This window comes from Dermacentor andersoni, chromosome 6 (genome assembly GCF_023375885.2).
Source record: "Dermacentor andersoni chromosome 6, qqDerAnde1_hic_scaffold, whole genome shotgun sequence".
In the NCBI taxonomy this organism is placed as follows: domain Eukaryota; kingdom Metazoa; phylum Arthropoda; class Arachnida; order Ixodida; family Ixodidae; genus Dermacentor; species Dermacentor andersoni.
Window position 1 is genome coordinate 75865541 of NC_092819.1, and position 25270 is coordinate 75890810.

The 25270-nt window shown below is 48.6% G+C and overlaps 1 protein-coding gene across 1 annotated transcript in view; it reads right to left on the reverse strand.

Moving 5' to 3' along the window:
- Positions 1-563: 563 nt before the first annotated feature.
- LOC126522405 (disintegrin and metalloproteinase domain-containing protein 10-like) overlaps positions 564-25270 on the reverse strand; it is a 32516-nt gene continuing 7809 nt past the window's right edge. Inside the window, exons 4-10 of the mRNA XM_055066397.2 lie at positions 22703-22855; positions 21519-21711; positions 10272-10431; positions 6123-6221; positions 4789-4979; positions 1994-2199; positions 564-966 (exon numbers count right to left, since the gene is read on the reverse strand). Of these exons, the coding sequence (XP_054922372.1) occupies positions 802-966; positions 1994-2199; positions 4789-4979; positions 6123-6221; positions 10272-10431; positions 21519-21711; positions 22703-22855 (1167 nt within the window). The 3' untranslated portion in view covers positions 564-801. The remainder of the gene's footprint in view (positions 967-1993; positions 2200-4788; positions 4980-6122; positions 6222-10271; positions 10432-21518; positions 21712-22702; positions 22856-25270) is intronic.

The window sequence follows — 25270 nt, forward strand, 5'->3', positions numbered from 1 at the left end:
ACACCGTGTATTTGGTCACACTGCTTAAGTCAAAGGTTGTGGGTTCAACCTCCACCGGCGACAAGTTATACTTCCGTCCACTTGCATTTTTTTTCTTTATCTTGTACATTTCAATTACAACCACAGCCAATTACGCATACGCTTTTCTTGGCTTCGTTGCCTGCTTGCTTTATATCGTCGTGATTAAAATTTATAGAGCCCCTCTGTTTCTTTTCTTCTCGTTTGTACAAATGAATGTGAGGTGAGGCCAATGCAAACGGAACAAGATTCAGGAGCTGGGGTGACAATCCCATGAAGAATCTATTGATACGTGGATAATACGCTCTCAGACCATGACGAAATCACCCGCCGTGGTTGCTCAGTGGCTGTGGTGTTGGGCTGCTGAGCACGAGATCGCGGGATCGAATCCCGGCCGCTGCGGCCGCATTTCGATGGAGGCGAAATGCGAAAACACCCGTGTACTTAGATTTAGGTGCACGTTAAAGAACCCCAGGTGGTCCAACTTTCCGGAGTATTCCACTGCGGCGTGCCTCATAATCAGAAAGTCGTTTTGACACGTAAAACCCATAATTTAATTCAAATAGTTAATTCTGAAATCGAGCTGAAGCTATTGTCTTTGGTTTATGTGTATCGGAGTCATGTTCCGCGACAAATAGTTTCTGGTGCCATCGTTGTTCGCACATCCTGTAGTTGCCATGACAGCGTGACGGCCTATCTTCAAGGAGTGCCCGCAACTTCGTCGTTCCACGCACAGGTGTGGAACAATCACAGCTGCAGCCAATGAGCTCGCGGTCGGGTGCGTCACGTGCGCAGCAAGCTCATTGGTCTCCGCACGGTGTCGACGACCTTGTGTGGTCGTTTGAGGAGCGGGTTGCTGCTCGGTGTGTGTACGGCGCACAGCTTCACAAGCAGAGCCGTGACCCCGCCACACGCAATCACGGCCATCAGGGTGAAGTACCAGTAGCGCTGAAACATGAAGATGAGCCCGTATTACAAGCCAAGCAGGATTACGCGTGTTAGCATGTTACCTCGTAGCGCTTTTGCGTACTAGTCGCATATTCATTACACGGAGCTGCTATTGCAGTGCGCCAATAATGACGTACAGACGGTCCAGTCGTAAGGATCCCACGCACATGGGGGAGTCAGTGTTAAGCGCGCCAATATTTCTAAAAATTGCTATGCAATCATAAAGGTAATATTGTAAACTTTACTGTGTATTGATGCATATAGAATGAAATGGCTATGTATTAAGTCTAATATAATCAATCGTCACACTTTCTTTGAGGCCGGCAAGCTCGAATAATGTGTCGCAGAGAGAAAGATATTTGGTTTTCAGATTTGCTGCAACACACCGTTTACGTGCCCTTTCTCGCCATATGCTGGCCAAGTTGTAAATACGCTCATCTTCGAAGCATCACAGTAAAGAAATGGCGAGTGAAAATATTGCCGAGTGGTTTTTTTTCTTCTGCGACAGCTGTTGTACATGCGCGTAAAGCAATTTCATGGCATGTGCGTACTTGCAGTCTGTTGTTTTGATTTATTGATTGATTGATTGATTGATTGATTGATTGATTGATTGATTGATTGATTGATTGATTGATTGATTGATTGATTGATTGATTGATTGATTGATTGATTGATTGATTGATTGATTGATTGATTGATTGATTGATTGATTTCAACGGCCCACAGCAACACTGAGGCTGTGACAAAAGTCGTAGTGGAGAGCTCGGGAATAATTCTGACCACCTGAGGTTGTTTAATGTGCAGCGAAATCTAAGCAGACGAGCGTTCTTGCATTTCGCCTCATCGAAGCCGCGGATGGGAACTGGACCCGCGACCCCGTGCTGAGAACCTGAACGTTATAGCCGCTACGCCAACACGGTAAGTGCCGTCTGCTGTTCCTAAAGGAGGCACAGTGCAAAATAATGTGGAGTTCAGTACCTCATACGCTGCCGAGCAGGAATAGGGTGAAGCAAAAGGACGCTCTTACCACGAGCAAATTCTTCAGGCCCCGCCCGCCAAACACAAGCCAGTGTAGACGGGCGAGGGGACCCTCGGCGTCCACCAGGCGGCACCGCTGGAAGACGTCGCAATAGCCGCGCATATTGTCGCACGGCGCTCCCGGCTCCATCTTCTTGTTGCAGAAGTCCTTCATGCGCTCGAAGCGACACGCCTCCATGCACGCGCTGCCGGTCACTGCACGGCCAAAGGGGATCATGGCGATGGACGGAACGCCTCTCACTCCACTGAAGCGTTGTGTTGGCCATTACGTCGTACAAAGAAGAAAGCATCCCCGAAAGGGATCTACCTTAATCCTATGTTAAAAAGGACGCACTAAAGTGATGAAGGATCAACTTTGTCAAGCAGGTGGTCTGACAAAGCGGGACGCTGCACCAATTGCCGAAGTCTTGTGATGGCTGTCCACGCGACTGGCGCGTTGCGGTGACGCTGCTCCGCCAGCGTCCGCAACGCCGTATTTTGACCACCAAAGGTTCCCTAAAGCGCAGCGATGTGTGCGTACAAAAACTTTCTGGCATTCCATCATCGTCAGTGACCGCGGAGGGCGGGTATTGAGCCAGCGGCCTTATGCTGTAGCAGAAATATTCCCTTGCCGGGTAAAGTATACTAAATGTAATAGTAATCGGATAACAACAGAAGAACCAGACAAAAGCCTCACCTAGGCTGACGCTCTCATTTCGGTCATTCATGCGGATGCCATAACGAAGTGCCGTTACTCTACGGAAAAGCAGTATGCAACAATGTGCTGTCATACTTCTGCAATGTGTTGAGAATCGATGCCGTATGTAAAATTATTTGTGATAAAGAAAATGATTGAATTAACTCCGTGTTTATGTGCCCCTTAGTTCGTATTAGTACGTATTACATAGTACGTATTACTGCCAAATGTCTACACAATAAGATGTCAGTTATTCCACTTGCTGTACTTCGCCGACGGGGTACGCAAATCAGAGAACGCAAATCAAGACGCCCACGTTACCGCAGCAATGAAGACCACGCGGAAAGTTATTACGTGGTGCGCAAATGTGAAATGAACCATCAGATTTGCAGTAACGCTCGTTGTGCTTCTAGTTCTTCCGATGAAATCGGAAATGTGTGGCGAGACCACTTTTTCATCCAAATAGCTGTGTAGAACATGTGAGAGAAAGTGGGGTGCAAACTTGTATGCTGTAATCACTGTTCGAGATAGAGTGTGGTCGCTTTGATATTGGTGCAGAGCAACAACCGCAAGGAGTCCCCAGAAGTTGCTTGCAACGGCAGGATGGCAGAACGGTAACATAACCAATGACTATCCAACATCGAAGTTCATTTAGACAAACCCATATACACAATCAAAAAGAAAGGTTCTGTCGACGCTAGAGACGCGGTCGACGTACAGGGCGGTTACAATTATTCGGTGATTAAATAGTAAATATATTCTCTTTACTGTCTCTTTCTCATGTTCGTTTTTCCCTCATTCTCTATGCTGTTGAGGTCGTATTTCGCGCGCAGTTATGTAGACCTTGTCTTTAGCGTCGACACTTGGTTGACCCTTTCACTTTTTGAACAAAATGCCATGTAGAGTGATCCCGGACAAAGTGAAATTTATGTGCAATACTGGCGCCTATTACGCTCGTACCGTTAATTTTACCTAGTCAGGGGGTAATGCTTAATTCTTGTGGGCACTACAGAAGCTGCCTACCAGACACCGTGACCTCGCGCGAGCCCTGCTTAGTCCAAATGAACTCGGTCAATTTACCAAATGTGGGCCGTACGGCGGCTTCGCCTTATCACGCCTTCATCTACGGCGGTGCACCCTTTACAGGGTCATACGGTAATTTAGTCATTTTCGACTGCATTGGTACTCTTTACCCCCTTACCTATATATTTACATCTTCTGCAGCTAGTTCTCGCTACAACTTTCTGGAGGGACGAAAGGGCTGTTTCATTACTGAAAATGGTTACAACATAGCTGGATCCTGTATACGCCGAACCCGTGTGAAGCCAGCTAAGAATACTTCGTCTTCAAGAAACTGGAGTTTACAAGCGGAAGGAACTCGTCATAAACAATTCGCTGTAAACGAAACATGGGATATTTCCGCAGCATTGTCGTGACTAAACGGAAAACAGCTGCGGCCCACTGCACTCGGCTCCTCCGCAGGTCGTCGCACGGGGTACTTCGCTTATGCCATAGTAGAGAACCATGGAGCAGCCTTCGAATAAACAATGCCCTCACTATGCGCAGCAAAACATGTTGAAGCCCGAACACTGAAGGCTGCGGCGCCATCCGGTTGATAGAAACCGAAACACTATTGTGAAAGGTGGCACCTTTGGTTCGGCTTAACAGCGGTTAATTACTAGTACCAGGTAGCGCAAATTTTGTTTTCCGCAGCTGCTTCACATGCGACAGCTACAGATACAACGGAAAGCGGGTTTCCCGGGTTCGACCATGCTTCCAGACAAAGCCAGCTAGTGAGAACATGCACGCCATGCTGCAGTGTACTAAATTCTAGTACACTGTATTCAATGCTAATTCTCGCAGGTATCGCGTGTCCTTCGTGCCCACTCTTCCTGTGTATAAGCAAGGGTTTCGCGCACGCTATTCTAAACGGCCATCAGTATATCACGTGACAAACAAATCCCGGCGACTTTAATTAAAAGAGAGCACACGCGGAACACCGCCATTCCTTTTTTTGCATTTGCGGTCATCGTCAGTGAGCGAAACGGTCACTTCACTGGCATGTACACGGCAAACAGCGTGGTAGCAGGTATGAGGTACGCGCATACCATTCTCCCGGCAGGCGACGAGGCACAGTTCGTCCGGCGTGCGCTGCGATCCGGTGAGGTAGCACTCCTCCAGGTCGTGCAGGTGACACAGGGAGCCCGTACATTCGCCGGCCCGACACACCTGGCTGCGGTGGTTGCACAGAACGCCGTCGCGCTTGTTCTCAGAAGGAGGGCACTTGCCACCCGAACCGCTGACGTCGTAGCGTCAAGGCGCGAACCATTGGGGCCGTGAAACACTACCAAGCGGGTTCACGAGCGGTTGAAGTCGAATGCTCGGCATAACAATATCGTCGGCGCCTCATGCCGAATTGGTACAAGTGCTTCTTTTTTTTCCCTTCAAAAAGACGCTTTAAAAAGTGCATGCTGTCATCAATTTAGACGTTAGCGAATGTGTATAATTTCCAGCTGTTCAGAGAAACAAGCACTTCCCCTGCCGAGGTGGGGCTGGAATTTGATGAAGGTCGCGGTCTAGTACGCCTACCCCACCCCCAGCCCCTGACTGCGCTGTTAGCAACCCACTGCCTTTTCTCATCCTGTCTCCGGTCCTTCGCCAGCCTTCAAGCGCTGAGAAAACCCACCATGCATTGCTTATATCAACGGACGATCTTTCGAATAAAGAAACCTGTGCAAAGAAGGCTGTCCCGTCGGCCAGGAGCGATCATTTTCAATCTGAATGGGCAACAGGGAAGAGGTACTGCACGAACGTTCATGATTAAGCGCATTCCTCTTCAAAGTTGTGATCGCCGTGACGACTAAACAATGCACGGAGAAAGAAGCACACACCCTTCTACGGAGAACAAATGTAGTCGTGCGTTGTCCAAGGACGCAGTTGAAACGAGGACTGCTTACATGGGGACAGCCATTGGAAGGCTTCGAAGGCAGCTGAACCAGCAGGACTAGAATTAATAACACGGAAAGAAACGCTAGGAGAATACGAGTAGAGTGTGAGATTCGAACCTGTTCCAGGGTTTCGGTGCGGTGATGTAATTCGGATAATCAAGCTGAGCTTCTAGAACTGAAACATTACATTATTGAAACGTGGATTCTCACATGAGCACGTGCGCGAGCGGTGTGCCTTGCAGTGCACAACGCTGCCGTAAATACGAGTGGCACAATACGCGATTGAGGCTCAACGAATGGCCGACTATAGCGGTTCCGGAAAGCAAATAACTAAATGCCTGCATTTCAGCACCTAGATGAATGCAAGCTCGTCCTCACTTCGTCAATCGAAGCATCGTTAACTAACATCATTGTAGCTTTCCCGATCACATGCGCCATTATGATCCCCTAGAGAACGCGGTATAATCGCGTAGCCACATCACTGGCAAGGATACTCGCAGTAGGCCTCGAACTGGCAGTCGTCGTCGTTCCTGCAGACCCAGGTAGAGTTGTGGTACTGGCAGGAGTCGCTGCAGCAGGCACTGTTCGACGGGCTGCGGCACAACAATACGACAATACGAGTGAGCGCTGTAGTCACGAGCCGGAGGTACACGTTACGCAGACGGGAAAGCTGGGCAACCAACGCGCATGGTCTTTCCATGCAATAATGCGCATTATTTAGCTCACATTATCATTGCTCATTCTCGCACTGTAAGCCTCACCACGGAGAATTGGCTTGGCTAAAAGTAATTTACGCTTTCTCTGCGTTCAGTTTAAGTGCGCTCTCGCTCGTCTTTGCTGAATTTGTAGATGTATTGCCTATATTGCCTATATTGCTGTTGGCTCGCACCCGAATTGCTTCCCGTGAGCAGAGCGTCCTTCGGAGGGAGCGGTAACGAGACACGCTCCGGCTGCGGAAGAAAGCGTGATCTCCCACTGTTTCTTCAGAGCCCTGTAAATCGTGCAGCGCTAAAATGGAGAGGGGCGTGAATGCTTGGGTCCGGGGCGAGCCAAAGCGGCCGACTACAGTCGCACCGACCACTGGCGCAGGTTACGAGGTGAAGACACATAGGTCCTAGTGATGGGCGTTGGAATGGGTGCCCGACTGAGCAGGCGGAGCTGTTTGAGGCTTGAGAGATAACGGACTGCTTTCCAAGTGACCAATCGGGGCGAAGGATTGCCCTGACGCTTTTGCTCAGCTGCCTTAATTTGTGTATTCGCTTTCCTTGTTCGTTACTCGCAGCGTAACATCTACATCTAGTGTGTCTGTTTACGATTAAAATCACTTTTACTTGTTTTCATCGAAGATCGTTGAGTGTCTAACGCCGCAGTATGAGAGCAGTCCATTAGCTCCAAAAAGAGCCGACCGAAATCAACTAAACATTCAAGAAAGAAGAACAGTGGTCGAAAGAAAAGCCTGCTTGCACATTATAAAGAGCTTTCCATTGTTGCATACAAGATGAACATACTTTGAATAGTTGAAGGATGAGTGGAGCTTCTATTTGAGGCCTGAGAACAGCAGCACCGCAAGTTCTACACTACAGTAAGGATTGTCAGATGCGTTTATGATCCCAATGTCCTTGTAAAACTCGCTGTTCTGCCGAAAAAAGGCACCTATAGTAGTTAGGTAATCGGGAAGTTTTGGATGGAGAGGACTACGCCATTCACTCATATTTTGCGTTTTCGTGATGCTGTGTTAAGTGATGTCAAGGAACAGAAAAATACGCAAGAAGTTTTGTAGGAAAAAAAAAACTAAGCGGAGACGCACCAAATGCTAACATAAGGATTCGGAGACGAATGCACGGGCCGTAGTCAAATGTCGGAGCCTACTCGAGAAGCGCGCGGAACTATCCGTATACGATGACAAATGCTCCAGACGCCTTTCAGATATTTATCAACGCAGCCGCCTAATCACGCGCGGGATTTTAATATCCTTCACCTGTGATATGCGGGATCTGCCAGGATACATTGAGGGATAAGTTAGGAATGCACCGCGTGGCACCGAAATTGGTGTCTGTCTACTCTGGGCGAAATAAAATGGGCATCAAGTGTATACATAGCTGAGCACAGATGAGATTAACGAACCAGCTCGCAAATCACAAGCAACTTATCTCGATCACCCAAGGAAGCCGTCAACATACCATTACAAAATCCCACTATGTGAGTGTACCCGCTTATCCACGTCATCACACATTTCCAGAAGACGACTCGTATGTCCACTGGAGGCTCCCTCGTGCGGGGGAGCAGAGTGGCAGTCCCCCGCAAAGCTAAAGTTAGAACATAAATGAGATTAGCTGTATTAGCAAATTACTCTCCTACAATAGTAAAAAAGAAAAGCCACTCTTACCGTGCAAGGTTTCTTGATATAAACCAGAAAAGAAAACAATCGCGAGACAACTAGCGACACCGCTTTCAAGTTCCCGCACCAGTAATACGTGACGTCATGAATTGTTACGGCATCTGCCCAGCCGTATTAAACTTTTTGATAGATAAAGTCAGGTTACGTTGTATAATAAAAGAACGAAAGCGCGAACTTGACAAGTTTTCAGAACGTTTACTGCCCTACAACGACCAAATTATAAAAAAAGCACATTGAAAACAATGCGTGACAGTGACATACTGACACTGGAGTTATGGCACAAAATTAAAAAAAAAAAGGAAGTTTGGCCTTAGCTTTCTCTTTTATCAATGCACTTTAGCGCTTTCAACGAATGCCTTATCGGTGTGAAATAATTGAATGCTTCTTTTCGGCATCCTTTTAAAAAAGGCGTACGGTACCGGGAACTATAACTATATTAGGCTCTCAACATCAACACTGCAGTCGCCTATAATGACTGTGCCCAGGTGACGTTGCATTGAAAACGCGCATACACGGCTAACTGTAGAATGAGCACACGCATTGCCATTCGCATGACACGTAACGATATCGTCAATGACATTGGGAGGTATGACATTGGCTCGGCGCTACCTTCGACTCATCGGCTGTACACATTCCCGAATGCAAAGAATGGGATGTACCCGAGACTACGAAACATGTGCGTGGACATGCTTTACAAAGACACATCACAACAATTGTCGATGTTCATCAGGCAACCTTTGTCGGGAAATGCACTGCTGCGATCTTGATAAGACACTTATCGTCGTCATGATGTCTTAAAAGCTCTCGTCAGATCCTTGCACGAGAACGGTCTAGATTTGAGACTTCAAAGAGTATTTGCTGTTCAAGCTCACTCACCACCATCTGCACCCGCAACATCAACCTCTCTCTCTCTTTTACTCCCATTTCCCTTCCCCAAAACTGAGTAGCAGGTCAAAACTTTCATGCAGGCCAATTTCTCAGTTTTCTATCATAATAAATGTCTCTCTCTTTCCGAAGGACGCAAAGCTTTCTAGAATATAGATCTCTGCAATTATCAAAGTGGAATATGGGCAGATTCACAACAGTCATCGCTCCAGCTGATTTTAATGAGTATAAATGGCCGCCATCCAATGATGGCCTTCAATAGTCATTGATATCGACTGCATAGTTGAACCCCTCGCTACGGCTCGAGTGCCATCTAGCCCTTCCCTTCCCAGCCTTCCCATCTAGCCCTTCCCAGCAACGCTAATCCGCTGCGGATTAGCGTTGCTGGATCGCCAATGGCTGGGTGCAGAGTTTACGAACATTTACTCGGACCGTATCGCAATGGCCGATAGCTCGACGTGCGACTCCTGCGGGTGCAATGAAACCGTTGAGCACCTGTTGTGTACCGGTCCTCGCTACGACGTTCAACGCGTCTTTCTCCAGACATCTTTAAACCGGGTGGACCTCGAGAATATTTTCCGAATCAAAGATACTGGGATCGCAGCTGCATCTGTCGCCAGCACAAAATGCTATCTTTGCACTGATGCAGTTCTTAAATCGCACCGGTCTGAGTGACACCGCGTGCAAAGAGTTCTCACTCTCGCCCTCTGTTTCACTTACTATTACCCCTTTCCCTTAGCCCTCGTGTTGCGTAGCAAACGGGAATCTCGTCTGGTTGAACTCCCTGCATTTACTTTTTACATTCTCTATCTCTCTGTCTCTTTATCTCCCTCTCTCTTGACTGGTGGTTATTGCTGTGAACCTCTACATGGAGTAGTTCGCCACGCGTCTTTTGGTATTTATGAACATGTGCCCCTTCGCCCAACAACTTACTTTGCTATGTTATGAAACTAATACTAGCACTCTTAAAAAAAAAACGCTAACAGGAAGAGCAATGTATCTTGCCGCACATCTTGAGGACGTATATCTCTGAACTTGTGCTAGCGCCTAGAAATTTGTGCCAATGTTGTCATGGCTTTGCCTCAATTTATCTCTTGGAACATACCAATAAACTAATTACTTCAGAAGGTATAGCCGTTTTTACACAGAACCTGACGTCCACAGCCGCGAATGACCCGCCGGCAAAAAAAAAAAAAGAAAAAGAAGCGTACTTTCAGTTTTGTTGTGCTGTTTAGTAACTTAAATATCTTATCCTGAAGCACACTGCATACTTCTTCGAGTCAATTCTTTATGCACAACATTGCGACGTACGTCGCACGTAATGAACTTCATTCAAAAGTTCCAAAGTGGGCTCACTCACCTGCACTTGGCGTTTGGTCGCAGCGTGCAGCCCTTGCGGTTTAGCTGGCCATGCTCGCGCGGGTAGCAGCACATCTCGCGGCACTCGTGCCAGTCGAACCCACAGTCGCATTCTTCGTCCTCTTCCCGTATAGAGTTGCCGCAGAAGGGACCGTGGAGCTCTGCGCCGTCGGGCAAGAACGAAAGAAAGAAGCCCACTCGGCCTGACCTACCCGGCATGTGCCTACCCTCGAAGATGTAGACGTATTACTTCGACAGCGTATATTAACGCACTCTGGCATCAGATTGTGTGCAGCGGTGGCGCTCATTCATATCGCTAACGATATCAAATAATCAGTCGCAGGGAAGTGCCATGCACGCCTTGACTATATAGAGTCTCGGGGTGACCCAAACAAGTGCGCTGCATAGTCACAAATTGCAAATTATTGAAAATTATGCTATTGTGGCTGAAGAACCGTATGCTAGGCACCACGGTCCTCGTGTTTTGCCATTTAACAGTTTTGTCTATGCTAAATAAATTCCTGCAGTTATACGTTCCGGACGAAATCTAAAGACCTCTCCGGCATTCGGCCGTCAAGAGGAATGAATCCACGCACGTGAGGACTGCGGCCGCGGTTCCGTGTAGACAATGTCTTCTGCTAGTCGGCGAACAGAAGTCCCGAGCACTCCAAGATAAGGTATACTCCAGGTTAGAACGGCATCATATCCACGGCTGCTCCGCACAGATCATGGTACCTCTCTGGCAATAACAGTGTCTAGGCAGCGCCACGACCTTTTCGCCGCAGAACCTCGTTCCGACGAAACCTCGGACCATCGCAATTCAGACACGTCGCCGGCATCCACCCCGTCTTACTTTGCTATATGTATACTTGGTGTGCACTTAAGTACTGTAACATAGTAGAGTACGGGTGCAGGCCAGTTGGTGACTTGAAGAAAGGGACAACACGAAGCGGTGTTTTCCCTTTCTTAGAGTCTCGTGTTTTGCTTGCGGTAACTTCCCAAGATCAACTCAAGTAGTATAGTATGTTCTTCGCATAAATATTTTTCCCCAGGCTATAGCACATCTCCAAAGCTCAGCAAGTCGGTAAGGACTCTTTGAAAAGTTAGGCGTCAAAAATAGAGGAATGAGAACATTTTAAACGTTTGCTTTTGAACGTTTGTATTTTAGTGTTTCTTGTATCCGTGTTTTGTTTGCCTAACTTTTCAGACCAGGCTACAGGCGTGGTTTCTTCTTCAGCTGTTGGGCAGCAGGGCCATGTCATATATGTGCAGGTAGTTCGTAGCTATATGTGTTTGCATTTGCCCAGACAAGGCACACCTTTCTCTTTTTGCCCGCAGTCTCCAATTGCGGTATAAAACATCCCGGCCGTCTTTCTTTATTGTATGGCCGTCTTTCTTTAGTGTAGTGGAAGCGCTCAGCATGCCGTTAGCTTGGCCAGTTAGCTGCATCGCATGATACCACGCAACGCTCAAGCAATTGCTTGAGGCGCCGCCACATGGGGCTCCTTTCCATCGAAGAAGCAGCGAGCCAAATGTTACAAGGAGTGAGAACTAAGAAAGAGCATGCACCTGCAATGCGTTCAGCCCAGCCTACAAGATACGCGTATATGTACGGTATAAAGGTAGATATATGAGGTACTGATTGAGGGGTTGCAATCTGAGGTGCGGCATCACAAAAACAAATATGTTCTATACCTTTACAATCACTTCAAGGAGTTCAGGTCTTGCGCGTCCACAATTCACATGCCTTATGAAACAACTAAGCGCACTTTGCAGAGCTCTTTCCATAGACGGTTACGCTGAGAAGAGGGGCGAGTGAGACGTATACGTTGCAGCGTGAAAGGTCCGGCGACTGCGGAACTGACATCTATATCGCTTTTATAAAAGCGCAGTAAGTGGTTGTGTCTAGCTGTATCTCACTGACAAGCTGTCGAGCCGATTGGTTTTCAATGTTGAAGGACGTCAACTACTTCGTTTAGCATTATAGCTTTCAAGCTCTGTATTATTTCGCCTTATGTCACAAGAACTGGCACTCAAAGCTTCCTTCTTTTTCAATTACTTCTACGAGGTTCTCTTTAAAACACGCCTTAAAGACATCTAACAGGAAAAGTGCACTTCACCATATAGAGGTTGGTGGCTTAATTGTAATGAATGGAGTGCCGCTGATTCCTTGCACCTACAGCTTCCGAAGCGCAAGCAGTCTGACATGTAGCACCTAGTGGTGCGCGTCGGTACGAACTTTTCCAGGGCCCCAGCCACTGTGCGAAGATCATGAAGAGGACGACTGCGTGAGCTTTATTATCTAGCACGACGAGTGTGAACGCGACTATCGCCTAGAGCCGGTGAAGAAGAAGACGGCCTCAGGTGCAGGTAGCGCGAGAATAGAACACGCTAGCACGCTCGACCTGAGCGGCCGCGATAGCCGCCGCTCCCGAGATCCCGCGGCACCATGGCTGGCCGGCCTAAATAAACAGTGGCTACGGCGGCTACCTCTTCCCGCTGCCTCCCTCAGATTCCTCCTACACGCCTACACGTATGGCGGTATCCAGTCACAGCTATAGCAGACGCATTTCGATCAGGTTTATGGCTTATACACCAACGGGTCATTTCTGTGCACGTTAAGCAGCCTCGATCAGGCGGTCAAGATTTATTCGCAGCTCTTCGCTGCGGCGTCCAAGTTACCCACGGCATTGCTTCGGTATATGGGAAGCTGCTACGTTTACTGATGACCGAGAATAATAAGGCGATCCGAGGGTCTCGATTCTTTCTTAGTCGTAAGCACTTAAAAACAAAAGAAGAAAGCACAGACATTTGATGGGGGAATGACCAATGCGTAATGCGGAAGATGCGGGTTCGGTTCCCACCTGCGGCAAGTTATCTTTTCGTCCACCTTCATCGTACTTCACGTCATTATTTTTAAGTCTCAATTAAACATTGTTCTTTTCCCCTAGCCTTGCTCAGCTTTCCTCGTTTGTTTCTTCGCACATATTGTACCTACATTTCGCGTAGGCCCTTTTAGAAATAGTAGGAACCATGTTAAAGGACGCTTTCACGCACGCACGCGCACGCAACGAATGTGCCTTCTGCCTGTCAGAGCGACAATCGTTGCTGATGCCTCTCGGCTCGATCACTGACGGTGCCCGAAACGGGAGGTCTGTCCCGTGGGAGACACTCACCCTGGAGGCAGTTTGCGCGGGCACCCTGGCCGGCGAACATCTGCGCAAGGACGGCGGAGATGTCGCGGATGCTGCACACGGAGAAGCGCCTGTTGTTGGGCAACGTGCCGTGAGAGGCGCTGCCAAACATCAGGAAGTTGCCCACGTTGCCACCGGGTACGCACTCGGGAGGGTCGTGCTGCAGCGAACGGGTTGGACACGCGCACTCGGAATCTCACGCGGTCTCAATCACGGAGCATAGTCGAACAGCCTGTCATGCTTCAAGCACTAGGCATTCGCAGGTGATTGCAACACTCTGTTGGCCGTCACGCTTAAGGAAATTGTACAGTACATAACGGAAAGTCTAATCTAGTTGTAATGGGCTTGTAGCGGCTGAAGATATGGGACCTTTTGTCTTGAGTGAAAGTTGCGTGCAACTCGCAATTGACTGCTGCATTTCCACTGGACCACTGTCTGTAATGCGAAGACGAAACAATTTTCGCTGCCGGCAGCTTACGAAATCTCGGGATACAACGGGCGACAATCAATGCACAGTCCTGTCACTGCACCGAAAATTATGCGACGTTACAAAAAGTCGCACTTTCGCCTGAAAGGAGAACCACTGACAGCGATAGCAAAGTATTAGACAACTACACGATGCAAGCTTCGTATTTTTATCGGCCGTATAAATTGCAGTAAACATTATCTTACTAATTAAATTCACAAACATGGTCTCACGCGCGAACGCGCAAATTACCATGAACGAATACCACTCGATGGCCGCGAACACTCGTTGTCACAACGCTTGCGGGATGAAGAGCGGCAGCAGCGGTGAGCTAATTCCCCTTCGCGCTTCCTCTCGATCCAACGCGAACAAAGCGCGCGAGAACACAGAGCACATGAGCCCACCAGACATATCTGCTCGCCTAGCTTATGCATCAACCGCAGATTACGTTCAAGATAAGACGGCCACGCCTTGCGCAGCCGAGGAGACCTTACTCGCGTTTTTTCCAACCCATAAGTTCCGAAGTAAAATCTGGAGACTTTGTGCTAGGCACTCTTGCCTCCAAATGTGCATTTCCCTGGGTACTACGGAGAACGACGCTCTTTGCGCCCCTTTACCCGTCGCTTAAACTTCCGTCCGAATGGCACCATAGCAGCCGATACTAGCCATAGCAGCCGATAGTGGCTGGCCCGTGTCACTATATGGCGCGCGTAACATAATGCTTGCTACTTCGCAGTGCGCCTTAGGCGGTATGACTGTACCAGGCTCGTCGGTGAAAGGTGGAGTATGTGCCACATGGGCACGCATTCCGTATGCGCCGCTCAGCCATGAACAAGAGCTTATGCATAGCCTGTAAATGAATATTTGACAATAAAGGGAATTCGCAGTAACAACGTGTCATTATTCATTGGTCTGCTGCCGCTAAAACGGCATCTACCTAAGCCTCCCCTCTCCCCCTTCCCTTGCGCTTGGCGCCCTGTTGCTTCGCTTCCCTTGGCAGGAACCCAGTTTCTCAGGCCTGGCGGTTATGCATAGCTAAAGAACAACTACTGCAGAAGACAAAGGGGAAACTTATATAGTAATGCATATTAAACTAAAAAAAAAGCATAAAGAGCTGCCGAATTGCGCACCTCTCAATCACGAGCGCAGTGATGTGACCGCTACGTCACGAAACACGAGATTGCAGCGAGATTGTCCAGAAGTATTTACCCGCGGTCGCACAGTGCAGCTCGGCTAGGGACAAACTGAGAGAAACGCGTCCGCCTCCGTGGTACTGTAGTACCTAGGCAAGGGCAGATTCCGAGAAGCGAAAGTCCTCAGATGTCTCTCGCGCAATTCGCGTATGCGAAAGAAAGGTCGGGCAAAACGCGAGAAATGAGGTTTCGTTGCGGAGCCGCGGCCGGACTAAAAGAGAAGACGCATGCTAACCTGACCCACATCCCCCCCAGTCGTAGCACGTGCTCACGCCCCCCCCCCCCCCCCCCTTATCTTGCACGACAGAGCACCACGTACCAAGCCACGTATATCCTTCTCGGTCTATCGTCCACGCGTTTTCACTCGCACCTACAGCGTAGGGCGCGCGGAGGCAATTTTATCGCACTTGGACTTTCTAAGGAACCTCACGGTGATGGCGACAGCGGAATTTCGACTGGTGCGTCCATATAATCATTATTGCAATAAAGAGCCACTGGAAATGAGTGTCATATCCTTCGTCACATCAATTTCCACCGGCATAGCCAATCAACGTATGCTGATAACGTTATAACGATAGAGTGTGAGCACGTATTCGGCCCCACGTGGGAACCGCCCGTCCGCGGCCACGTACCTGGGCGCCGAAGCTGTGTCCCAGTTCGTGGGCGAAGGTGACCTCGGACACCCTGTGGGGCACGCGCACTTTCTTGTTGACGAAGGTGACGATGCCCGTGTTCAGGCTGACGTGGCCCGTGAAGTCAGAGGACAACTCCAGCGTCACGTCCGACTGGAACTTCTCGCACAAACCGCCCGCGTTGCCTGTGAGCAGCGGAGTTCGAAGCGCGTTGCGTTCACCGCACAGTTGCTGCTCGGTACAACGCATTTCGCGAATTGTCGTCCCCTCCGCTGCGCCTGTGGTCATCAGAGGTCACATCCACGGTCAAAACGTCTGCGCTCTCCTACGTTTCGTGTCTCGGTTTGACCCAAACGATGTGTTTGAGTACGTCTTTGAGCATGACAGCAGTGCAGCACGGGCCCAATCAAAGGCTGTTAGGGAATTTTAGAAATAGACAGCTTTAGAAAGAGCGTCCCCAAGCGACTTTCTCTATACGCAGAAGCTCAGACAACTTTGTGCGCATTTTGTGTTGCTTTGTTAGCCTGGCCTATAGCGTCCTGTAACTTTGGGTGTACCCTGGCTATTTAAGATCTCCCTATTATTTGCAGTTACGCGCACTTCTAAGTATTCTTGCACTACTGGCGCCGAAAACTCACGGGACGCGCGATCTCAGAAAATATTATTCGGATCCCACGTACTGTGGGAATCGATGTAAGTGATGCTTTCTGTGTTGTTTGCGTTTATTAACGATAATTAGCGGTGGTGAGCGTTCAAGTTCATCAGTGTTTAGTGCCATATTAGAGTGGTGAGTTGATGTTAAATGTTACTTACCTGCATCACTTTCATTTGTATACGTAGTACACATAACGCACAACGAACTGTGTATGCTTGAGGCGTTCTTGTGCGTCAGTGTTCATAGCATGTGAGAAGGTTAGCACTGTCGTTGCCTCACATGGCGTAACACACCGTGACAGAGGTGTGAAACTTTAATTAAATTATGAGGCTTTACGTATCGAGCCCACAATATGATTATGAGTCACGTGACCGTGGGGGACTCCGTTTTAATTTCAAAGCGAAATTTTTTTGGCTCTTCAACTTTACCATTGCTGTTGCTGCTGTGGCTGCTGCTGTCTGGCACACCACGTCGGGGGGATGGTTCAGATGTTGTGCATACATCACAGGAGCGAGTCAGAAGAAAGGCGACGCGAGAAACTCGTTTAAAGCCCACCGCGTTGAATGGGCCCAATACCCTATGGAGCTTCCTGGACGTCGCCACATTAGCCTCTTAAACAGCTCTAATTATCCGTGACCCCTCTCAAAAGCATTGCAGAAACTGCAGCGCTTCCCTTTCTACTAATGTGCGAATCCAGAGGGGTTGTAGATAGAAGTGTACAGAGGGGGGAAGAGAAGAGGCAGTTCTCATACAAGGGACGGGGATGGGGGAAGGTGACGTGAGAAGGCAAGCAAGCCCTACTACAGCGGTTGCGGGGAAACTGGATAAGCTTAAGTTCAATGTACGGTACAGTACGTTGCTGCTATTTCTGAAAAATAATCACCATACAAATATGTCAAGCGGACAAACTACGCAGAAGCAGAGCCGCAATAATTAAAACGCACCACAGTGTCCAGGCGACACCACGGAAGCGGTCGACCGTCAAATCAACACTTCTGTGCCAACCGCGTTAGCTTTGCGGCTATGGCATTGCTAGAGGTCGTGTATTTGATCCCAATGGCGGCATTTCGACGGAGGCGAAATTGAAAACCCACGTGCACTTTTATTTTGGTACACCTTAAAGAACATGGCGGTGTGAACATTAATCTGGAGTCCGCCACTATGGCGTGCCTAATAATCCGATTGTGGTTCTGGCGCGTGCAGTACCATAATGCAATTGAAGTTTAATACTTCTGACACAATGTGATGTGCCATGTGAGGCAACGACTATGCTCAACCCTCTCAGAGGTTATGAAATATGACGCACAACAACGCCTCAAGCAAACACCTCTCCCTGCGTGTTCTGTGTACTATGCAGACAAACAGCGCTGGTGCCCGCAAGGTAAAGTTTAACATCAACTCACCACTCTCGTGTTAGACTAAACGTTGAAGAATTTAAGCTTTAGCCGCCATCACCGCTAATATATCGTCAAAGCAAACAGCATAGAAAGTTTCGCTTACATCGACTCCCAGAGTGCGTGGGATCCGCACAATTGTTATTATTATTTTCTTGTCTTCTTTCTCGCTTTGCGGCGCATTTCCAGAGGCGGATCCGCGCGTTTCTTTCCTACGCCGCAAGCTTCATTTAGAGGCCGAGAGGCTTCTGCGGAACTTCCTATCCGGCGAGGGGGAAACGTCTGGCAACAAGCGCATGGCGAGCATTTTCTCCTTTCTGGTTTGTGCATGCTGTTAAGAATGGCCGTACGGGCCAGCTTTCAGCCCGCTGCACGTGTTCCAAGCCCACCAGACAGGGATCCATTCCGAGAACTGCGGAAGGCCGGCAGCCACGTGGCGCGCGATCAGCTCAGGAAATTGGTACTTGGCGGAGCCATCCGGGACAAAGTAGTTCTACGAAGCCCTCTGACATCGGCACTGAAAGCTGGGCGGTACCGAGAACTGCGGATGACCGGCGGCCACGTGGCGCGCGGTCAGTTCAGGAATGTGGTACTCCGCCGCGCCACACCAGACGGAGCACAGTTCTACGAAGCCCTCGGTCGTCGACTCCGGAGCCTTTGTGTGTGTGGGCGTAAACGATACTGCGGAACGGCGCCCCTCTGTCGTCGGCTCCAGACCTTCGCACCTGTGTGTTTGCGTGTGTGGGCTCGAACTTGTGTGCATTAGTGTGTGTGAGCCATAGTGCGGCGCGGCGGCAAGTTTACAATGCTTGGACGAACCTTCCCGACCATTCGTGCTCCGTCCACGCCGAACGATGACGTCGAACTATGACGTCAAGCGGAGAGCTTATAAGCAGTGTTTGCCGGCTGCTAGGGTGTGCTCGTGTCGTGCTCGTTGTCGGGAGCTGAGTGCTCTGTCATTCTAGAAATGTACTAGTGAGCTGTGTGCTCGTAAACTGTTTGCTGTATGTTAGTTTTGCGGGCTCCATATGGGAGTCGCGCTAGTCTGCCAATGTATCCTGCTTAAACTGTTAATATGTAAATAAATCCTGTTCACCGAGTTCCTGTCTACGACCTTCATCTCCTTCAAATGGTGGCAGCGGCGAGATAGTCCGACGACTCCTACATCTGGTCGACAGCGGTAGGACCGTCCGACGAATCTGACAATGCGAGCCGCAGTGTTGCCACAGCTACTGATCTGTCAATAGGTCCACAAATATTTTCACATTTTTACTAATTTAGTGCTAAAGATTTGGGATATGATCATCTTTAGGGTATTCCAGAAAAACGGCAAGATTTCCCTCTACAGTTTACATCTGCTTCTTCAGCAGATAACTGCAAAGAGCAATCAAGTTTTACTGCACACGAGAAACGATTGCCTTTCTACTTTAATTTCTGGGCTTCTGAAGTGAAACGTTCAGGACGCACTGACTTCAGAGCTCAGAACGCACTGACCACTTCAGACTTGAAGTAGCAGATGTCATCGATCCGAGTCGATTCAAGAACTCGCCTTAAGGTTGGGCCAAGGCATATTTTTAATTGTTACGAAGTTCCCTGTGTACCATGTGGTTTGTAAAGTCACACCAATAATTTTGGAAGCCACTGTATCGTGTTACTGCTTCGCAGATGACACAGTTTATGAGTAACATAAAGCAATAGATCGATGCCGGTTAGTACATTTCAGAGTATAGGTTATCTTCTCATTTCTATTGACTTTTCCGGGCAAGAATCTACTGCAAATTTTTCATGAGTTGCGGTACTATACTGGCGAGACGGAATGGGGCTGCTTTAATGTGTTGTCATCGCTTGGTGTTGGAGATGCTTTAGCTCGTTCTGCGAAATATTTAGGCGGTGTTTCCAAGTCTCATGTGCTGCTTTCATCACGTGAGCGTGACCGCAATCGTCCCATCTTCTAGCTCCTGTATTCGCCCTCTAAATTAACGTTGTCCATCGTGAAGGCAGCAGTACGCTGCCAAGGCAGAAGTCGTTTAATTCCAGGTTTCCACTAATGCACAAGTGAACTCCATTGTTTCTGTCAGCGTCTGACGGCTGGTATTTGTCGCGGTACATTGCCAGCACCCACATTTGTCGCCCGTTCTCGTCGCTTGGCGAAAGGAAACAAGCCCCATCCAAGCACTGCCCCAGCACCGCCTTTGTGTGTGTGTGTGTGTTTGTGTGTGTGCGTGTGCGTGCGCGCGCGCGCGCGCGTGTGTGTGTGTGTGTGTGTGTGTGTGTGTGTGTATGCGTGTGTGTGTGTGTGTGTGTGTGTGTGTGTGTGTGTGTTTGTGTGTTTTTTACGCATCCACTCGTGTAGCAACTCGCAGGTATGATGATCTTAACGAACGCACATAAATTACGCATACATACACACAAAAAGAAGACATTCGATGCACGAAGCTGACAGCGTATGCCAACGCGCGTGTGGCGTGATTTTTGCTCGCCAAACGCTCCCGCGTGTACTGCAACACTAAAACATCGCGTGACCGAAACACCGTGAAGCATCCGAGAGAGGTCAATTGATACGTGCTGCAGCCAACAGTAGATAGCAACTCACGGAGTCAAGTCCTGGCATTCAACTTGTCGATAACGTCTGTCCAACGTTTTCAAGGGTCATCCAAGTGTAACCTCACTTTGCGAAATTTTATTTGGCACACTTGAAGCGAAAACCCAGCGCGTACAGAACCACCCCATTTTTGATTAGTTGCGCACTTAAAGCGTTATAACCCGCTTCGACGAATAGCACTACTACAAGAACTTCGATTTTTCATATGCGACGCGTTTTCTGGAGGGCGCAACAAATCTGGAGCATTGTATTACAATGCAAGGTAGTTTTAGAGGCTTGCCGTAAAAACTAAAGAGCGAATGAGCCATTTTTGAAATCACTTATTTTGGTTTCGAAGCACACATCGGCGTAAGGAGAGGGTCGGTATAAGTTTCGTTTACAAAACTTTCCGCTTCTTCTGAATGCCGCCCGGACAAGTATCCAAACGTACAAATACTGTCTGACTTGGTTTCATTGATTCGTGGCAGCACAGCGAAGTTCGCTGTTCATTGTTTGCTCGACGATAAAAGTGACTGCTGCATTTTAAAGTCTTGAATAGCTGCATGGCAACGATCGCTGGGCCTCGCGATGCACAGCCGGCCTCGCAACTGCACGCTAAACAAGATGGCGTATGCGTGTCAAGTGCTACCAGATGAGCATGCATATTGGATATTCCCTGTTCAGATTAGGGTATGTCAGCCAAAATTGTCTTGCCCCTTTGGGCCTACGGAGCTCTCGTGTCGACAACCGATCTCGGAAAGAGCGGTCGTTTTTGGCTGAATTTTGGTCATTTACATGAGGTGAGAGAAAGAGAGAGCCTGCATCAGCGCTTGTTTCTTACGAACGTTTCGTGTCACTGGTAAATCTGATCACATTTGGCACAGGGCGCGAGCCGATCGCTTCGGCGGGTACCGCCATTTTTGTTTACACGCACAGCTCAGTGGCACACCACGTGGGTGAGCGTGAAGCCAATGAAGCGGTTATCGTCCAGCGCATACTTAGCGGCGAGACACTGTTAGCTATAGGAGCACCCTGGGTTACGGTGCCCCTGTTCTAAATCTGCCTGTCGTTATGGTGGAGCAGAAGTAAATTCGTAGGGCTGCAGTAACTTGACGTGTCGGTTGGACGCATACCGTTGACCTCAGCGACGTAGGCGAGGCCCAGCGTGCCCTTGGGAAAGTCGCGGTACGTCCACAGGTACGACAGGCAGTACATGTTGTGGTTGCTTTTGGACAGTTCGGCCAGCGTGTGCGCCGCGTCCAGCGTGTCGCCGCAGTATGGGTTCGTGTCCCGTACCGAGCCTTCGCAGTGGCTGGAATCGTTGATCTGTGGAGGGGAAAACAGGGACCAGCAAATCGCGATAAGTGCGCGGAACCAAGCAAAGGTTTACTAAACAGTGCTTGCCAGCCCATTGACAGCGCGGAGCTTCGTTTCTTCTTCTGCGAGCCGTCGGTGCATCGGGATTCATCAGTCTGAGAGAAGAGCGAGTCCTCGCACCACTTCGTACCCATAGGTATGCTTGGTTACGGGTGTAAATTAAGGAGGCGATGTCCCCAGTTGCAGCTTTTTGCAGAACCTTAGGTTATACGTCATGTAACTACGTCATGTAATTAAAACGGCATGTTTTATGTATTGTGTACTATGTCAGCGGGAGCGCTTTTCCGCGAGTGACTACTAGCGCTTTCAATGTCCTTTGAACTGTCTGCTGGAATGCCTGCCAGTAGGTATAGTGTTTGAGGCAACTTAAAGCCAAACCCTCGAATGTGCAGGAATATGTCGATAGAACGAATGTTTGGTCGACTTGGTTATTCACTTCCAGTGACTAGCGTATAGACAATGAAAGCGACAAGGAGCTGGATTATATTACAAAGGTCTAGTAAAACATGTACAGTAGGGTCCACTCTTAGCGGAAACACACAGAATGTAGAGAAAGTGCCAAGTTTTTCGACAATCGCCCCGTTTTGCAGCATAGGTGTCTTGTGGTTGGCGGCAGTGGCATCTTTCTACACGCATGCGCAATGCGCTGACATTGCGTCAGCCGGCCATTGCATCATTGTGTTCCCCGCTAGTTACAGCTTAAGCGCCAGCAAAGTGAGAAGCGCGCACCACAGTGCGCCCTTTAACGGTGGACTGCAAAGCATATACTTATAGTATACGTAGTGCAACACGTACATGCCACGCATGGGCAATGACACAACTAGCTAGGTCAATAGTGAGGCAAAAAAGAGACAATGAAACGAAAGGACGACTTTACACTTATAAAAGTACTGTCTCGCTGAGCATTTTTTGGGTGTCTAGCTTGGTTACAACTGCACACCTGCAAGCGTTGCACGACGAACGAGATGTCTGTGATGCCGTGGAAGTTTGTGCGCCCGAAGATTTCAGTGGCTGACGCCACGTGCGTGAACACCATCTCCGTGATGGAGGCGCGCACTTTGGTCGCGTCGCCGTTGAGATCCGAAGACACCATCTGCGTAATGAAATGCAGGGAACCACACCACAATAAAAAAGTGGCATTAACCTTATCTATTGGTGCATCGTAAGGGACTGGGATTCAGCAGCGGTTTTGATAAACTGAAGGCTTCAACGCGCGCATGAGAAAATAGAGGGACAGCTACACCAATTCTGGAGTGAACTTACCTGAGCAATCTGCTGCTCCTTCAAAGAGATAAAAAGAGTGGGAGTGCATAGGCGGAGAAAGAGAAGAGGTATCCAAGCTGGTCGGCGGATTAGCGATAACTCAAAAACAAACAGGGCTCACATATTACATAGGCGGTGCCTGCGCAGCACGTAGTCATTGTGTCCACTATCTTAAATTCAAAGAATTAAATTATTCCACGGCTCCGGCGGCTTTGGCTGCCTACCGGGTCCGCAACACCAGCTACTGCTGGTCGCGCGGGTCCGAACTGGACATCACGGCTTCCCACTGTTTGAATGAGGGGTTGAAGATGAGTGTTGGGCCCAGGTAGCATGCATGGTACAATGACGCGTACGCCTCGCAGTAGGGGCACTTAGGGTACAGTGTATAGCGTGGTATCAGGTGCGCTGTGGGGAAGTATTAATCTGAAGTTGATGCCAGGCGACAGCGTCTTCGCGAGGAAGGAATTTGTGTGGAGGTGGATAGATGCGGAGGAAGAAGGAGAGGCAGTGGTGCTGGAGGACGGTGTTGTACTGGGGATGTGCAGGGTCCACCTGTAAGTGACTGTTTTCATGTTGCGGACCCCGGCCGGCGTATGCCCGGGTGGCAGTGTAAACTTGCTGGTTTCCGCGAATACTTTCGTGGCCAGGCGTCCATACAATTTCTACCTTAGTGAGGAAAAGAAGGGGAACCATCAAGGATACAGTAGGCTGCAGCGGAGATGCGCCCTTTCGCAAAGTTGTGACAGTCAGCTTGATATTCTGTGATGACTGTGATGTACTCATGTGCGGGGCGAGATGTGATGGCGAGGGCGACGGCCGCTTTTTGTGCTCTCGTGATGCTTGTGTAGGTGAAGGAAGCCAACACCACTTCATGGAAATCGGCTTCGATCCCGCTAACCGTGCGAGCGTGGCGGTGTGCGTGGCTGGCAGCGTCGGTGAACAGGGTATCCGGCAGAGTATCTCAACGCTTCTGAAGTGTCCGGGCTCTAGCCTAGCGACGGTGGGTGTGATGGTCGGCGTGCGTATTTTTGGGGATAGGAGCAACACGAACGCAGTTGCTTTTTACCATGGTCTCCAATACACCCCGGTATTACCGACGTAAGCTGATGGCTAACCGTGTGGCCAGATGTGGCGGCGGGGTATCCTAGGCGGTTGAGGACCATGCGGCCTGGTGACGTGAGGGTAAGGCGTTCGTCAGGAATATTAGCTCAGGTAACTAGCAACCGGCTAGTTTTGCTCAGCTTGATCTAATTCGATGACATATATCAATAAATTACTCGCTCTTAACTCCGACGTGGCCTATTCAAACAAATGTAAAACGCAGAAACGCTTTTCTGAGATAACGCTTTGACCGATTTTAATGAAATTTGTAGCGTTTGAGAGAGAAAGCTAAATTCTGGTGACTGTTGGAAGCGGAATTTCGATTTCGGGCCTAAATTTTGTTAAACCTCTTTTCAAAAATTCGAAAGTTCGAAAAATATAGTAGCACGAAGTTTACAAATTAATAGCTCTGCATGAAGAAGAGGTATCGCGGTTCTGTAAAGGGCATCCATTAGACCATTCAAAGCGGACAAGTCTTATATATCAATTTATATGTTACGTGAATTTGTTACGTTGTGTACTAGGGTTTCGCAAAAGCTGTATTTCCATATTACTCATTTTTTTAGATTCATGCATAACATATTTTTTCCGATTTAGATGTACTATCGGATGCAATTTACAGAATCGTAATATCATTTTTCCATGTTTAGTTATAGAGTTGTAAACTTGATAGCTTCGTTTTGCGAAAATTTTCGATTTCTGCCAATTTTTAATAAAAAAAAATTGACGACCTAAGTCAAAAATGCGAAAACAACGGTCACTAGATTTTAAGTTTTTCTTTTAAATGCAATGAACCTCGTTAAATTTGGTGCAGTGGTTGCCGAGAAAAACGAATGCTCCTTTTACACGTATTTAGATAGGAGCACCCGACCTAAAGCTTCCTCTTAGGACCTGAGTTCGAACGCTGCTAGGCAAAGAAATCCATTGTTGCAAACGTGCCCTCTGATCAAGTCGCTGTTGCCGTATAGTCGAGAGATAAAACTTCCTTACAGTCGCAGTGCCTTGAGAAATGTCAGTCTCGATTAGAGTGCCACAGGCATCCATATATTTTGCCGATACAGCGCGGAATAGGATATATCTCAAATTAAAAACTTAATTTGCCCATTATATCTGCAATAACCTTAATTATTGTGCTAGCTAAATT